The 18596-nt window shown below is 37.6% G+C and overlaps 1 protein-coding gene across 1 annotated transcript in view; it reads right to left on the bottom strand.

The window, feature by feature from the left end:
* CBLB (Cbl proto-oncogene B) overlaps window positions 1–18596 on the bottom strand; it is a 243189-nt gene that overhangs the window by 4212 nt on the left and 220381 nt on the right. The window contains exons 16-17 of the mRNA XM_004378154.2: window positions 16587–16727; window positions 5655–5774 (exon numbers count right to left, since the gene is read on the bottom strand). Coding sequence (XP_004378211.1) covers window positions 5655–5774; window positions 16587–16727 — 261 coding nt within the window. The remainder of the gene's footprint in view (window positions 1–5654; window positions 5775–16586; window positions 16728–18596) is intronic.

Raw genomic sequence — 18596 nt, forward strand, 5'->3', positions numbered from 1 at the left:
AAAAAAAAAAAAAAAAGTTCTCCAAGGTCAAGAAGGGAGAGTGTTGACACGTTGTGGGATTGTTAACCAATGTCATAAAACACTATGTGTACTGACTGCTTAATGAGAAACTATTTGTTCTGTAAACCTTCATCTAAAGTACAATAAAAAAAATTAATAAAAAATAAATAAATCTACAGAAAGCCTTCTTAAGTAAGATATTAACAAGCAGAACTATTACCATGTGAACCAACAGGAAAAACTATCAAAATAAATGCAAGAATGTGGATTTGTAGAATATAAATAGGACATCTTCCTGGAACATCAATTTTACTCAAGGATGTGAGGAAAATAATACTTTTAAATATCAAAAGGGATACAGATAAATCAAAGAGTGAAATGCAAAGTTTGCATGAATCTTCTAGATAAAACAGACTCTGAAGAAACCTCCTGCATGTGGTTGTTCACTTTTAGCTAAAGCCCTAGTTCTTGTGTCATTCACAGTTAACTTTTCTTGGAAAAGGAAGATTTAACAAGTAGTGGTTTAGGGCAAATCTTGACTCCATTTTCATTTTCTGATGATACACTATGCAAAGAGACACACAGAAGTCCTGGCTGGCATGGGAGACAGCCTGGTGAAACCATGCTGGAAGAGACCTTCAGTGACTGTGCTCCATCATGCATTCTAAACGGGGACAGTATCGCCCCCAAGAGGGCAAAAACTGGTTCTTGGGGGATGAACAAGTCTTGGCTATTCCAATGGTTTGTGGCCCTCCAAGAAGGCACAAAAAAGGAGCCCCGGTGAAGCAGTGATGGCTCAGTAGTTAAGGGGTTGGCTGCTAACCAAAAGGTTAGCAGTTTGAATCCACCAGCCACTCCTTGGAAACCCTATGAGGTAGTTCTACTCTGTCCTATAAGGGCGCTATGAGTCGGAATCGGTTTGATGGCAATGGGGTTGGTTTGCTGGTACAGTGACTAACCGCTCAGCTGCTAACCAAAAGGTCTGAGGTTCGAATCCATCAGCTGCTCTGTGGGAGAAAGATGTGGTAGTCTGCTTCTGTGAAGATTACAGCCTTGGAAACCCTACGGGGAAGTTCTACTCTGTCCTACAATGTTGCTAAGAGTCAGAACTGGCTCGATGGCTATGAGTTTAACTACCCACAGTATACAAAGATATTCAGTGTATTTGTGGTATTAAACTTTCATAGGGGGGGTGGCATTTAGGGAAGAAAATGTCTAAAAAGGCTCCTGAGAGATACCTTGAGACACACTGCTGTGTGCAGACATGCAGAGGAGCTGCCGGTACTTTCCCTTCAGTGGCTGCCAACTGTTTAACCACAAGCGCCATTATTATTTCCCTCATGATCTGAAGCTGATTTTCTTTTTTTTTCTGACTCTGTATTTTGAAAGATGTGTCTAATAAGCAAATGTCATCATATTGACGAATACGTTTCACCGTTTTATATTTCTGTCATACTAAGTCTTGTTCGACAGTGCTTAAGCACACCAAGTTTCCATTATTTCCAGGCAGAAGTAGAGGCATTTGATGTGTTAGTTTTCATGCATATAAAGTTATGGTTTCTGTTAGACTTTTAAAATATTTAAAACAGCATTTGACAGGACATAAAAATGATGGGTCATCATAGACTAAATTAAAATGACATTTATTAAAAAATCTAATGATGCAGCACGATTCTTATGATATTATGTTAAATGGAAATGAGCGAGAATTGACATATTTACTATGTTCCTAACTATGTGAAAATGTGCATAGACAAAACACTAGAAGGAAGTGCTCCAACATGGCAGTGAATTTCCTTTTGGACAACAGAGTTAATATAGGTGACTTCTTAATCTTGTTGATTTTTTTCTGTAATTCCATTTTTTCTTCAATGTACACGCACTACTTAAACATATTTAGGGAAACACACACACACACACACACAACAAAACAGCCTGAGATTCCTCTGCTAGTTTCACAGCTTGGGCTGCCTAAGGATAGAAAACTGAGAACCGAAGACTGACTTTCCCGATGGGAAAAGTCTAGCAGGCACACGATAAGTGGCTTGCCTAAGATCATTCAAAACATGGTCAGAATCCAGGTTTTGAAATCTTCAGGAGACTTTCACTATTTCTAATGCCCTCCATCCTTTGTCATTACTACTATTCCTTTGTTTACTATTTTTATCAATGACCATCTACAGAAATCCAGTTTAGCAATTGTTGCTACATACATACGTGATTTTTTTTACCACTTAATTTTGGCCTAGCTACTGGTGGGAAAATAACACAAACTTTGTTAACAAGTAAACAAATAATAAATAAATGTGTGCATAGCTTACTGAAAAAAGAACTCGTTCAAATACTATCATACTGATACTAGCTATGGGGCCTTGGGTACACTACTAAACTTAACTGTGCCCTACTTTCTTCTACAAAATGACATTAGTAATACCTAATTCAGAGTTGTTGTGAGGAATAAAATTATATCTATATTTATATATGTAAATATATCAAATACCGTATTTATATACATTAAAATTACATCTAGATATCTAAAATACTTAGCACAGTATCTGACCTATAGGAAGCACTTAACAAATTTCAGAAATTATTATTATATACAATCTGAGACATACTCTCTCAAGTTATTGAGTAGTTCATTGTCAATATTTGGGACAGACATCAAGATTCTTAGACCACTGATTTTACCCAGCTATAGTATCTGAGAATTAGAAGAAAAAATAACATGAATTTAGCTGATCAATGCACAAAAGAAATCTCAAACACTGCATTCTGGACATATTTATGCCATAAGCTTGAATTACTGCTGCTACAGATACAACTGTCCAACTATGGAAGAGAATGATTTAACTCACAGTTTTCATTAAATTAAAATAAAATAAAAAATCTTCTCATACATTGTGGTAGATAATTATGATAATTAAGGCTAGAGTCATAACATATAATTTTTTGAATCTATCTAGAAAATGGTGATAAAAGAACTACGTTAGACTAATGAATGTAGATTTGTAAGAAATAATATGCCAGTTTCCAACTGAAAACTATGTAAGGGGAAACATCTCAGGTAGTCGAACTGTGGTAATACTCTACAACACTGCAATTTCCTTTGCTGAAACACAAAACAAAATCGTAAGCACACATAATTTACCTGAAAACTTCCTACCAGTAATGACAACACATAGTCCAAGGCTTGTGTGAAGTGAAGACATTATTTCCAATTATGATTTTAATAAAGATAACTACAGAATACTTGGTACTAATATACAATTTCCTTAATATAAAACTATAGCATATTGAACCAGAGACTCCACCAGCCTGAGACTAGAAGAACTAGACAGTGCCTGGCTACCACCAATGACCGTCCTAACAGGGAACACAACAAAGAGTCCCAGAGAGAGTAGGAGAAAACTGTAGAACAGAATTCAAATTCACATAAAAAGACCAGACTTCTGGTCTGACAGAAACTAGAGGAACCCCTGAAACTCTGGCCCCCAGATGCTCTGATAACCCAGAACTGAAACTATTCCCAAAGCCCACTTTTCAGACAAAGATCAGACAGCCCTATAAAACAAAAAATAACACACGTGAGGAATGTGCTTCTCAGTTCAATCAGGACTATTCTATCACTTGGGTAAAAGACAGTTCAGGATTCTGGTAAATGTCTATTTAGGAATATTTCAACATGGTTTGTGACTCAAAGTTCTTCCTTGGAACTTCTAGAGAAAATACTAATCAGAATTCATATAGCCTGAAATCATACATGTGAATGGTATTTCTCTGGGCTCTAAAGCAGCCACAGAAGCAGTGAAAATAGTGTGTTTTGGGCACAACTCTCCCCATAATATATGTTTCTTTTAATCCAGTGTTAGAGGTACTAAATATATTATTTTAAATTATTCATGGTACTTTTCTCCAATTTGGATTTTAACCTTGTTTCCTTAAGGGATTTGCTTCCTTTTGTTATGTAGAGGCTGTCAGATATTGGCTCTCCTTCTTCTTGATTTTGTACATTTTTACCTCTAATCTATCCTTCCTACTGGAACCACAGGGTTTCACTGGCTATACATTGATATATTTGAAATCTTGTATGACTAGAAGTAAACGGACAAAATTTGAAAAGGTTAATACAATTTTCTATGATTTTCTGAGTTAACTGCAAGTGTTAAACCTACAAAAACATAGGAGGATTTCATGGCACTGAGGACATAAAACTACCAGACTGATGATTTCCCAAGCAGCCCATCAATTATCCTCAGTTACAGAATGTAGGGATATCACTATTAACAAAACTTCCCTGAACTGAGTGTTATGGGTTGAATTGTGTCCCCACAAAATACGTGTTGGCATACTAAACCCTGTATCTGTGGATATAATCCCATTTTGGAATAGGGTTTTGTTTGTTATGTTAATGAAGTAGTATCAGTGCAGGGTGTGTTTTAAGCCAATTACTTCTGAGGTATAAAAAAGAGTAGATTAGGCACAGAAGCAAGGAAGCACAGATGGGGGAAGATAGATGCCATGCTACATGAAGATGGCAGAGGAACAGAAGCTGAGACAAGGACCTTCCTCCAGAGTTGACAGAGAAGCCTTCTCCTAGAGCCAGTGCCCTGAATGTGGACTTCTAGCTTCCTAAACTGTGAGAAAATAAATTTCTGTTCACTAAAGCTACCCACCCGTGGTATTTCTGTCATAGCAGCACCAACAAACTAAGGCACTGAGGTTTGAGCTTAATAACAAAACGCAAAGATCTTAACATAAGACATAAATATATGTCAGAAAAAGTTAAACAACTGAAATAAAAATATTGCTCATATTGCTCAAAAAACGTGTTTAGCCCAATACACGCATTAGCTATCCTTCCTCTCTCTCCCTCCTATCCATCCATCCATCCACCTATCCAAGAAGCATGTGATAGGATACTTGGGGATACCAAACAACAACTCTGTCTTCAAAGCATTAAAACTCTAGTCAAGGAGACAGATGAGTAAACAGTGATCAAAGAAACAAGGAATGAATAATGGAATTTCAGGAGGTGACAGGTGCTATAAAGAAAAATAAAGCACAACAAGGGGGTAGAAAGTGACTGCAAAAGTAGGGCAAGATACTTCAGACATAGTGGTCAGGAAAGCCTTCTCAAACAAGCGGAAGAACAGTATGTCATTATCAATGACCATGAGAGTAATTTACATTTAGTAAAACAGTATATCCTTCTACTTGATGGCTGGGAGTGGGGCAGTGCACTCTAGCCTCAAGTAAGCTATGAAAATAGTTTGGTGCTTGTATACATTCTAAAGAGATTTTTTCCCTTAATGAAGAAATAAAGAGAACACAGCATTTCACTGTATAAAGGGAACTTACCCCTTCTCTCATATCTGATAAGGGAAGAGCTTGAAAATGAATAAATTTTGAATTAAAGAATGGGTTGTACTGATCAAAGATAATATGAAGTCTGATTTTTTATTGCATGAAGCAATTTTGTAGGCATTCCCCTCATAATACAAGCTTTATAAGTAAAATACAAAGGTGATAAAAATACTTTCTTAGGTTGGCAATGCTCGTTACATGATATAGAACATAAAAAGCTACTCTTAAAAGCAAAAAGCACTACAGGAACATATAGTATTATTATTACTATTATTAGTCAACCGCACCTGGACAGGGAGGAAGCTGATCATAGTCCTGTGATGTTCTGTTGGATTTGACATTTTCACCGGGTACTCTCCTAGCAGGAGGCAGAGGAATTTGGCCACTTGCTGGATCAAAAAATGGATCTTAAAAATAAAGACAATTTTCAAATTAAAAGGATGATAACTATCAACTGACTAACAAAAAAAAACTTTGGAAATTTTCTATAAAGATCACAGTTTTTGAAAATGAATTAGAAAGTTCATGACTGATGTTAACCATTTTCTAATCTGTGTATATATTTTCTAATTTATGCAACACTTGCTCAAAATGTGCTCTTCTCATTTATTTATAGATAATATGGAATACTGTTTATATTTTTCACATCTCTTATTTAATTATCAGTTCATTTATAATAAAACCTGCTTCTAAATTTTATTTTCTGTCCCTATCTGTCCTATACAATGAATGAAAACTGTTTTAAAGGTGAAAAAATTTGGTTTTGGATTTTACAATCAACTATAAGAATATTATCAAATCACTTAATATCTCTGAAGCACTGTTGTTAGTTGCCACTGAGTCAATTCCGACTCATGGGAACCCCATGTGTACAGAGCAGAACTGCTCCATAGGGTTTTTAAGGCTTTGACCTTTCAGAAGGAGACCATCAGGTCTTCTGAGGCACCTCTGGGTTGGTTCAAACCACCACCGTTTTGGCTAGCAGCTGAGTCCTTAGCTGTTTGCACCACTCAGGGACTCCATCATAGGCAAACTTATCTGTAAAATGGAACCGAGATTTGACATCTGTGAGGTTTAAGAGAATGAACGTATGTGAAATCTCCTACACAAGATAGTATTATATCAAACATTCTATGGGAAAAATAATTATTGTTAGTTGATGTATTGAATAGTAAATTGTTAAAAATTGTGCTATTATTAATGTTAAGGTTTGAACATACAGCTGAATGTGGTTTTTTACTACCCTGACAACCAACCAGTAAGACAGCGTCTGTAAAAGTGAAAAATATGAACTGTCAACAAATTAAAAATATTTTACTACTTGTAATTCTAGGTATTGGGAGCCCTGGTGGACCGGTGGTTAAGTGATCGGCTGCTAACGCAAAGGGCAGTGGTTTGAACCCACCAGCTCCTCTGTGACAGACAAGACCTAGCGATCTGCTCCCATGAGGATTACAGCCTTGGAAACCCTACAGGGCAGTTCTACTCTGTCATATCAGGTTGCCATGAGTTGGAATCAACTCAATGGCACACAGCAACAATAGTTATAGATATACAACTAACAGTTATAGGTTATAGAACTAACGAGAGAAAAAGAGATTTTGTCAATGTTGCCATGTTAAATCGTCAACCTTAAATCTAACTTTTATATTAGCAGCATATATATTTAAACCCTTAGAACTGATTCCTGTTTTGAGTACAATCTATTTTTCACTGATAATTTATTGAGCCAATTCTTCCACCTCAACCTCCTGTTTTACTCTGCCATATTACTTTCTTTTATGTCTGCCAGTACTTCCAAAGGACCTGCAAAGCCTTTTGAGATCAGGGGACTTTGTCTTAGTCATCATGTTTGTATGACATACCCTAACAAAAACACAGTACCTAGTACATTGCTTGGCAGAGTCTGTGCTAAATAAACACTGATTTTTTACTACCAACACTAAACTTCCACTCAGCCAGATTCAGATTTTTTTCAATAAATTTCAAATCATCAAAATTTGAATTGCTACCAGAAGGCCAAAATTGCAAATATTAAATCAGATCTGATTATATTTCATTGTGTTAACCTGCATTTGAACTTGACATTAAGAATATGTAAGAATTTGCTTATTTAAGAAGAAAAATTGTGCCTAAAAATTGCCTACTATTTATATTAATTTGTGACTGGGTAAGTAAGGCAGGAGTTGAAGACATGCATTATTTTTCCCACTCCCCCTTTTTTTGAGTATATTAATTATCCCCAGCTTTGATGGGAACTTTCTGACCTAAGCAAGGTTACTCAACCTGCTTTCATTTAATTCCAATATTGAAATAACTCTTAAGACTTGAGCCTTCAATATTTGAAGAGTCAATGGTTCAGCCGCATTACTTTTGCTGAAACATTTTAAGAGGTAGAGCTCAGAGGGAATGAGTACAGAAATCAAATCCCATGATACAAATGTTAATCTTCTGGTTTGCAAGAGGGACCAAAGAAACTAAATATGGTGATTTCTGCATAAATTTATAAATTTCCCCAAGATTAGGATTTACATATTCAATAAAGAATTACACTCAGTTACTGTGCTTTCTAAAATGCCCCCAATATAACATTAGGTCAGATGAAAGATTGTCTTTTGTAATACATAACTTTTTAATTTCCTTAGGGGTAACTTAAAGGTTTATTAGAAATACTCATGCTATTTCTAATTATTTACTTAATTAAGATTAACGAGTAAATTCTGGATGTATTTCAGAGTCATAAACTGGCACACTAGAAAACCATATGGGTATACCACATTGCTCCATTAATCTATTTTACTTAAAAGTCAAAGATACACTAAAAATACTGCCTTAAATAGCAAAAATAATTATTTATGGTTTAGTTCTGAGTCACTTCCCACTGTCTTACTTCATGCAAAGTTTGCTACTGGTCAGGTATAGGGCAGGTAAACTGGTAGTAAGTTATAAAATGGTGCTTAATTAAGCATTCAAGTTTTAAAGGGGGAAGATATTATACACAACACAATTACTACAGAATACAATAAGAGAACACAATTTTCAACTGTTCCTTGATAAGGAACTTTTGAAAACCAATAGTTTTATTTTATTTTTTTTAATTCTTCAAAAACTATTCACATTTTTATACCCACATTTACCACAAAAACATACAAAATGAAAACACGACAGCCAGTGTACCATATAGATAGTATAGCAATAAATGCTTGAGAAACGAATGAATAAACAATGTAATTAACCTACTCTAAAAAGCAAAGACAATCTTTTATTGCCACCATCTATGTTTTATAGTACAATAATATAAGATGGACAATTTAATACTTACTTTAGTGATTACAAAAAACTAGGAAAAGACTTGGCTGCTAACCAAAAGGTCAGCAGCTTGAATCCGCCAGCCACTCCTTGGAAACCCTATGGGGCAGTTATACTCTGTCCTATTGGGTCGCTATGAGTCGAAATCAACTCGACAGCTATGGGTTTGGTTTGGTAACTACAAAATTAAGTGGAAAAATATGCATCAATCAAAATTATGTTGTGTAAGAATATTTAAAAGCATGGAAAAAGTTCACAGTACATTAAGTGTAAAAAAGTTGTAAATAGCATATATTATGTGAAATTAAGTTTACATAAACATATGTATATATATACATGAACATATATATACATATATATACACACAGACAAAACGAGGAAGGAAACATATTAATAGTTCTCTCTAGGAAAAGGTAGCATGGCATTTTTCTTCATTTTTTTTTCTTCCCTCTATCTGAAACACTCCCAAATTTTTACTCAAGTGTAGAAAAAGAAGCAAATAAAATTGAATAGTTAAAACAGTGGCATGTCTCCTCAGGGGGTCTTAAAAAAAACATCTGGAGGATTTATCAGTTGTTCCCGAAATTTAAAAAGTATCAATGACGAGTCTAACTGCTGGAAAGGGTTTGAAAAGCTGTTTAGATGGAACAGTTTCTCCCCTCTTTGCTGCTTTCACTCTTTAATTCCCCTTCATAAAACTCCCAATATGTAGTTAAAATCCTTCAGTATTAGAGAACTCAGTAAACTCAGTACCCTCTGATATTGTTTCTCTCTACTTCTGAACAATTCTTAAAAATTTAGGAAGCTCTTTCTTCACATGAATGAAATTCTCCTTTTTAACACTTCTCACTGGTCTTACTTTTACCTTCTGTAAGGGACGCATGGAAATAAATCTAATCCTTCTTTCACAAATACTGTAGTTGAAGACAATTCTAATATATATCCAAGGTCTTCTCTTCTCTTCTCTGGGTTAAACATCCTCATTTCCTTTAATCTACTTGATGTGGTCTGAATGACCTTTATCATCCTGGTTGCACTACTCTAGTCATACCCGCTGAATGACTCTCCAACTTGAGCATGCATTGTAATCACTTGGAGGACTTGTTAAAACACAGATAACTGGGTCCCACTACCAGAGTTTCCGATTTCATTAAGTCCTGGGTAGGTCCCAAGGATTTGTATTTATAATATAACCCCCATGTGGGGCTGATGCTGGTGGTCTAGAAACCAAACTTTGATAACCACTGTTGTAATCCATCAGACCTAAATATAGTGGTCCCCATGCAGCTGACCACTGTGTGGCCTCACCCCACTCCTGGATCAGAATTCTGTGAGCACAACCACCCATGACATGAGCTCCCTTGGTAGTCACATCATGACAGTGCTTCACAAAGGTCCTTGTCAACACAACTCCCTACATCCTTTTCAACAACTGTTGCTAATGATCTGTATTTTCCTCATGTAATTGTATTTCTGCATCCAAAAGGAAAACTTCCATTTATCTCTAATAAAGTCCATTTTGCTAGCATTCAGAGTTGAACTGTGATTTGAAGATTGGAAAACAGAGACAGGATTTCAGAGAAAAGTAAAGAAGAGATTTCATGTTAGAGATATAGTGAAAGAAAGGTGGAGATAGTTGTCAAATACATTGTGCAATTAGTACACTGCACAAGGGCACTCGGTAATGGCATGAGCGGGGCTAAAATGCAGCCTTTCTTTGATCCCCAAGCCACCAGACCTCGCACAGGGTGGAGAGAGGGATCTCTATTTCAAGTGCCATCCCAAACGAAGTGCCTTTTTCTAATTCAGACAAAATCACCTAAAATGCTAGATGTAACCTTCAGTTTGGAGACAAAAAAGTATAAAAGCCTTTTCGAGAACTCTTCACGTTTTGTTAAGATATAGTCAGCCTGTACACAATAGATGACCCATACACTGCACTGGGATTAAGTATTTTAGAGTTATCACTGTATACTCCAAGTTGTGTGTGTGTGTGTATGTCCCAACACTTCTGTATTTTATCCACACATTTTCTCAAACATTCTAAATTATCAAGTTGGGTGGCACAAATGGTTAAGCACTCGTCTACTAGGCAAAAAGTTAGCCGTTTAAACCGACCCTGAGGTGCCTAGGCAGACAGGCCTGGCAATCTGCTTCTGAAAGGTCACAGCCTTGAAAATCTTACAGAGAAGTTCTAGTCTGCACACATGGACTTGCCATGAGATGGAACTGACTCAACGGCTACCAACAACAGCAACAACAAAGGTGAATGATAATTAACTGTGGGACATGATAATGGTTAAGATTCCCAGATTCACACTGAGGCATACTTTTTTGGTTGACTTACTTCACTGAGCATAATGCCCTCCAGATTCATTTATGTTGTGAGATGTTTCATAGATTCACCATTGTTCTTTATCATTGGGTAGTATTCCAGTGTGTATATGTACCATTATTTGTTTATCCATTCATCTGCTGATGGGCATCCGGGTTGTTTCCATCTTTTTGCTATTGTGAAATAATGCTACAATGAAGATGGGTGTGCATATGTCTATATGATCGCTCTTATTTCTCTAGGATACAGTCTTGGGAGTGAATTGCTTGATCATATGGTATTTCTATTTCTAGATTTTTAAGGGGATGCCATATCATTTTCCGTAGTGGTTGTACCATTTTACATTCCCACCAGCAATGCATAAGAGTTCCAATCTCCTCGCAACCTCTACAACATCTGCTATTTTGTTTTTTGTTTTTTTGATTAGTGCCAGTAATGTCAGGGTGAGATGGTATCTCATTGTAGTTTTGATTTGCATTTCTCTAATGGCTAATGATTGTGAACATTTCCTCATGTGTCTGTTAGCTACTTAAATGTGTTCTTTGATGAAATGTCTGCTCACATCCTTTGCCTGTTTTTTAACTGGCTTGTCTTTTTGTTGTTGAGGTGCTGAAGTCTTCTATAGATTTTAGAGATTAGATCCTTGTCAGATATGCCATAGCCAATTTTTTTTCCCCCAGTCTGTAAGTTCTCTTTTTACTCTTTTGGTGAAGTCTTTTGATAAGCATTAGTATTTAATTTTTGGAGTCCTACTTAATCTAGTTTCTCTTCTAGTGTTTGTGCATTATTGTTACTTATGGTGTGTATTCTCTTTGTGCCACGTATTAGGGCCCCTAGTGTTGTCCCTATTTCTTCTTCCACGGTCTTTATTGTTTTAAGTTTTATAATTAAGTCTTTGATTGATTTTGAGTTCGTTTTTGTATATGGTGTGAGGTACAGGTCCTGTTTCATTTTTTTTACAGATGGATATCCAGTTTTGCCAGCACTATTTGTTAAAAAGACTGTCTTTTCCCCATTTAATGGACTTTGGTCCTTTGTCAAAGATCAGCTGGCCATAGTGGGTGGATTTTCATCTGGGTTTTCAATTCTGTTCCACTGGTCTATGTGTCTGCTGTCGTACCAGTACCTCGCTGTTTTGACTACAGTGGCTGTATAGTAGGCTCTGAGATCAGGTAGTGCGAGGCCTCCTACTTTGTTCTTTTTCTTCAATAATGCTTTGCTTATCCGGATCCTCTTTCCTTTCCACACAAAGTTGATTGTTTTTCCATCTCATTAAAGAATGCTGTTGGTATTTGGATTGGGATTGCATTATATCTGTAGATCGCTTTGGGCAGAATTGACATTTTCACAATGTTGAGTCTTCCTATTCATGAGCATGGTAAGTTTTTCCATTTATGTAGGTCTCTCTTTGTTTCTTGCTGTAGCGTTTTGTAGTTTTCTTTGTATAGATCTTTTACATCCCTGGTTAGATTTTTTCCTAAGTACTTTATCTTTTAGGGGCTACTATAAATGGTATTGTTTTCCTGATTTCCTTTTCAAAGTTCTCTTTTGTTGGTGTATACACATCTGATTTTTTATGTTGATCTTATATCCTGCTACTCTGTTGAATCTATTGGTTCCAGTAGTTTTCTTGTGGAATCTTTGGGGTTCTCTATGTATAGGATTATATCATCTGCCAACAGGGACAGTTTTATTTCTTCTTTTCCAATTTGGATGTTATTTATTTTTCTTGCTTTACTGCTCTAACTAGGGCTTCCAGCACAATGTTAAATAGAAGTGGAGATAAAGGGCATTCTTTTCTTGTTCCTGTTCTCAGGGGGAATGTTTTCAGCCTCTTTCCATCGAGAATGATGTTGGCTGCTGGTTTCATAAAGATGTCTTTTATTATGTTGAGGAATTTCTTTCTATTACTATTTAAGAGTTTTTATCAGGAATGGGTGTTGGACTTTATAGATGCCTTTTCTGCACAGATTGAGATGATTATGTGATACTTTTCTTTTGTTGTATTTATGTGGTGGATTACATTGATTGATTTTCTAATGTGGAACCATTCTTGCATATCTGATATGAATCCCACTTCATCATGGTGCATTATTTTTTTGATATGATGCTAAAGTCCACCGGACTGAATTTTGTTGAGAATTTTTACATCTATATTCATGAGAGATATTGGTCTTTAATTTTCTTTTTTTGTAGTGTCTTTACCTGGTTTTGGTATCAGCTTTATGCCGGCTTCACAGAATGAGTCTGGGAGTATCCTATCCTTTTCTATGCTCTGAAATACTTTTAGTAGAAGTGGTGTTAACTCTTCTCAGAGTTTGGCAGAATTCTCCAGTGCAACTGTCCAGGCCAGGACTTCTTTTTGTTGAGGGTTTTTTAATTACTTTTTCAACCTCTTCTTTTGTTATAGATTTATTTAGTTGTCCTACCTATGTTTGTGTTAGTTTAGGTAGGTAGTATATTTCTAGATGTCTGTCCATTTCCTCTAGATTCTCAAATTTGTTACAGTACAATTTTTCATAGTATTTCTGTTATGATCCTTTTTATTTCAGCTGGGACTGTTGTAATGTGTCCCATCTCATTTCTTATTTGGGTTATTTGCTTCCTCTCCTGTTTTTCTTTTCTCAGTTTGGCCAATGGTTTGTTGATTTTGTTGATCTTCTCAAAAGTCAACTTTTGGTCTGTTTAATTGTATTGTTTTTCTGTTCAGTATTTCATTTATTTCTGCTCTAATCTTTATTATTTCCTTTCTTCTGGTGGCTGTGGGCTTCTTTTGTTCTCCCTCTACTTGTTCGAGTTGTAGGGCTAACGTTTAGATTTTGGCCTACTCTTCTTCTTTGATGTATTTATTGCTATAAACTGACTTCTGAGCACTGCCTTTGCTGCGTCCCAAAGGTTTTTGAATGATATTTTTTCATTCTCATTTGATCCTAGAATTGTTTTTTATTTCCTCTTTGATTTCTATTACCCAGTTGTTTTTATGCAAGGTGCTATTCAATTTCCAAGTATTTGATTTTCTTTCCTTATTCTTTTTGTTATTGATTCCTACTTCTATGTTCTTAGAGAATGCTTTGTATTATTTTGACATTTTGGATTTTATTGAGGGTTGCTCTGTCACCTAAAATATGGTCTATTCTAGAGAATGTTCCATGTGCGTTGGGAAAAAATGTATACTTTGCTGCTGTTGGGTAGAGTGTTCCATATATGTCTATGTTGGTTGATTTTGGTCTTTAAATCCAGCGGTGTGGGAGCATTAACAGCCCCTCACCAGATAGGTGGGGGTGTCAGAGGAAGAGTGGTAAAGGTATAGCAGTGGGCCTGAACCAGGAATAGTATAGCCATGGTGGCATGGTGAGGGCTGGTGGAAAGGTGGGATGGCGTATAGGGCTAGGTGGGGGGACCAAAGAGAGACAAATAAAAAAAGGGGAGTAGTTGATGGGTAGGGGTGGGGTGGACCTGGGGGCTGGCAGGAAAAGTGGGGAGGTGGTGTATGGGGCTATGTGGGAGGTAGAAAGCGTCAGGCCAGTGACTCTTGCAGTGGTGGTGCAGCATGGCCTGGCGGGAAGGAGGGAAGGTGGGGTACAGGGCCAGGTGGGAGGGAGAAAGAAAAGGGGGAAAAATGGTGTGGTGGGAGTGGGGTGGACCCGGGGTGGTGGTGGGCCAGTGACTCTCTAGCCGCAGTGGTGCAGCGTGATCCGGTGGGAAGGGGTAGAGCTATTGTATGAGGCTGGTGGGAGACAGAAAGAAAAGGAAGAAAGGGGAAAAAATGGCGAGGTGGGAGCCAGCAGGTGGGGGGTGGGGTGGACCAGGGGTGGCAATGGGCCAGTGACTCTCTACCCGACGCAGTGCGGCATGGTCTGACTCGAAGAGGTAGAGGTGGCATACAGGGGTTAGGAGAGAGGAAGAAAAGGAAGGGGGAAAAAAATGCCATGGTGGGAGCTGCCTAGAGGCACCTGGTGTGGCAGCAGGCCAGTAGCTCTATACCCGCAGCAATGCGTTGAAGCCCGGTGGGAAGGAGCTAAGTTGGCATGCGGGGCTATGTGGCTGGGAGAGAAAAAAGGGGAAAAGAAAAAAAACAGCGTGGCAGGAGCCAGCGAGTGGCAGCAGGGTGGACCCGGTGGCTTTTTAGCTATGGTGGTGCTGTGTGGCCCAGCAAGAAGGGTAGAGGTGGCATACAGGGCTAGGTGGGAGGGAGAAAGAAAACAAAGGGGAAAAAGGTGAAAAATGGAGCAGCAGGAGCCAGCAGTTGGGGGCAGGGTGGAACCAGAGTGACAGTGGGAAGTAGAAAGAAAAGGGAGGGAAAAATATGGCACAGCAGTTGCTGGCAGGTGGGGACAGGGAGAATTCGGGGTGACAGAGGGCTGATAACTCTCTTGCTGAGTAATGCAGCATGGCCCATCGGGAAGGGGTAGGGGTGGTATGTGTCGCAGAATGGTGAGGGGTTGGAAAGTGTTCTTCTGGTTACCAGGTGCTCTGTCTCATGTTGGGAGCTCCGTGAAGTTGCCTTCCCATACTGTCTGTCTAGGGTTGTTGCTGGCTGTGCTCCAAGATAGCAACACTGTGCCGTGTTAGTTGGCAGGGGACCTCTACTCCGTATCTCTCCTTGTTCTGTGTTTTCCTTCAGTTTCTTCTTCCATTCAGTGTTTGATCTAGTTCTTTACCCCTTCATTTGATGCTTACAGTTCTAAGACTGACGTTTGTTATCTGTTTTACCTAGTCTTTTAGGTCGTTGCTGTAGAGGGACAGCATGATGTTGTCTGTCTAGGGTGTCATGTTGGCTCTGCCTCAAGAAAGAGAATCGTTACCTTATATTTAACCAAACCAAATCATGAAGGCAAATGGTGCACAGAGTAGATCATATTATCACTAACAGGACAGATTATAACAATTCAAATCAGCAGACTCAACATAACTGAATTTATTTTATTTCCTCATAACTGTGATAAATGGAATAGAAGGTTCTCTCTAGTCTATTCATTTTATTTCTACTACTCACTTTAAAAAAATTTTTAAAGCTATGTATTAATTTTTCTTGAAGACCAGTATTTGTGGAGTGGACACATTTAGACATTAGAAATAAAAGTAACAGCAAAACAATACACATATTGCATAAAAACTTGTGTGTTGTTATCAACATAATTTGCCAAAAGTTTTTTTGAACAAAATTATGGCCCTAAAAGATACCCAGTAAAAATGTAAACACTTATTATTAGAAAAAATATATACTAGGAATTGAGAGACAGTCTAAATTTTGCTCCCATCACTATTAGCCAAACTACTTAGCTCTTCTCGTTCTCAGGAATGTCTTTTGTAGCATGAGGGTGTCAGCTGCACTGGATAACCTCTACAGCACCATTTCTATCCTCTGATTCCTATTGCTCTCAGTCTTTGAAATTCTTTCAGCATTAAACCAACCAACAAATGGGCCCACCCTAATGCTACTCTCAACACCCAGGGATTTTTCTGCTAGCAAGCTAGAAATGAATGAATTATTACGGTAATGTTTATTTGACAGTGTAAGTTAGAGATGTTTTTGCTTTAAGTGAAAAAATTTTCTTTGCCTTTCCCCTCCTACCTGAAGGAAGAATGAAAAGGTCTTGTCCTGAGGATGGTCGGCTACTGGAGCCAGGTGGTTTTGAATGTTCGATAAGACTATGCCTTGCAGGAGGTGGGGGAGGTGGAAGGGATGGAGGGAGGGCATCAAAAGCATCTTCACCTGCATTTAAAGAAATGTCAATATCAAAAGCAGAACTTCATTAATCAAAATACACAGTATCAATGAAAGCAATGATTGATTTTCTCTGGCTGCTTAAAAAGAACTTCACTTGCAGGGTATATTCAGCAGTTCACTGACTTTGACAATGGGATCCAATTATTTTGTGGCAGTGTTTGGACACACACACACACACACACACACACACACACACATTTTCTCTCTTCCAGACCTTTCTATTAAAAAGCAGCTTTGCAGGTTAGGAAACAGCTTATGGTTACTTGTAACCTTTACAATATTAAGACACTGAAAGATTGAACTAAAAATAAAAAGTACTATAGGTCACACATTCAAAACAAAATTCTCTGTGTAACAAAAACAGTTCAGTCTCTAAATGTAAAATCATACTGCACACACAGAATTTGATGTCACAGAATAGACTGCCCCTTAATATTCATTCTACTGGACTTTATTTAAACAAATTGCCTCTATTTTCAATTTATTATCAAATGATGCAGAAACTACTCCTAGAGCATACGAATATTATTCTCTGACATCACTAAAGAGGAAACATTAAATATAGAAGAGCTGAGGGGTTCCAAATGTTATTACATTTGCTATTTCTCAGCTTTAGTAACTATAGAATTTTACAGTATGCTTTTATGTGTACTTACTTTTCCCCTGCCCCATCTTACTATTCTACTCATAATTTCCTCTACTTTGATTAAGCTGCAGTGTATTTTTGTAAGCTGCATTAAATATAATTTAAATGAGGCAAAATAGTTAAAGAAACACCTGCATACTCCAATTAACAAAAAATTAATACGTAATTAAGTTTAGTGACTTAAATAAGACGCATTTTAAGAAAAAATGGTTTTACCATTCATCAAGCTTACTTGCAAAAAAAATATTCAGAATATTTTCTGGTTTGAAATAAGTATTTTTCTAATTTAAAATATTTAAAGATATAGGAGACAGAGCTTTGCTATCATTCCAATCTTCATCTATTGGCTATATGATCATATTCATCCAAATCCTTTTTCAGCCCCTAAGTTTCAGGCACCATACTAGGCACTTGGGAGATACAGAGATCAAAATCACAAGGCCCTGACCCAAGGAGCTTAGATTGCAGAAGAGAAGGTAAGGCAAGTTCATAAATAGGTATGATTCAAAAGTGTAAGTGTTTGATCCCGTAAGAAAGATATATGTAACACAGTTTATCAAGATAATGCTCTACATTCTACCTTGGTGAGTAGCATCTGGGGTCTTTTTTTTTTTAATTGTTGTAGTTAAATGAAGTTTACATTTCAAGTTTGTCTCCCATACAAAATTTTATACATACATTGTCACGTGACCCTAATTGCTCACCCCCTTCTGCAACAGCACACTCCTCCCTTCCACCCGATTCCCCATGACCATTCAACCAGCTCCAAACCCTCTCTGCCTTCCCATATAACCTCTGGACAGAAGCTGCCCCTTTGGACTCTTGTATCTACTTGACTAAGAAGCACACTCTTCACGAATATCACTTTATGTCCCACAGTCCAGTCCAATCCCTGTCTGAAGGGTTGGCCTCGGAAATTGTTTTAGTTCTGGGCTGATAAAGAATCTAGGGGCCATGGTTTCCGGGGTTCCTCCAGTCTCAATCAGACCATTAACTCTGGTCTTCTTACTAGAATTTGAGTTCTGCACCCCACTTTTCTCCTGCTCCATCAGGGACTCTCTATTCTGTTCTCTGTCAGGGTGGTCACTGGTGGTAGCTGGGCACCATCTAGTTCTTCTGGTCTCAGGCAGATGAAGTCTCTGGTTTATGTGGCCCTTTCTGTCTCTTGGGCTAATACTTTCCTTGTGTCTTTGGTGTTCTTCATTCTC

The sequence above is a fragment of the Trichechus manatus genome, unplaced genomic scaffold (genome assembly GCF_000243295.1).
Source record: "Trichechus manatus latirostris isolate Lorelei unplaced genomic scaffold, TriManLat1.0 scaffold00055, whole genome shotgun sequence".
In the NCBI taxonomy this organism is placed as follows: Eukaryota; Metazoa; Chordata; class Mammalia; order Sirenia; family Trichechidae; genus Trichechus; species Trichechus manatus.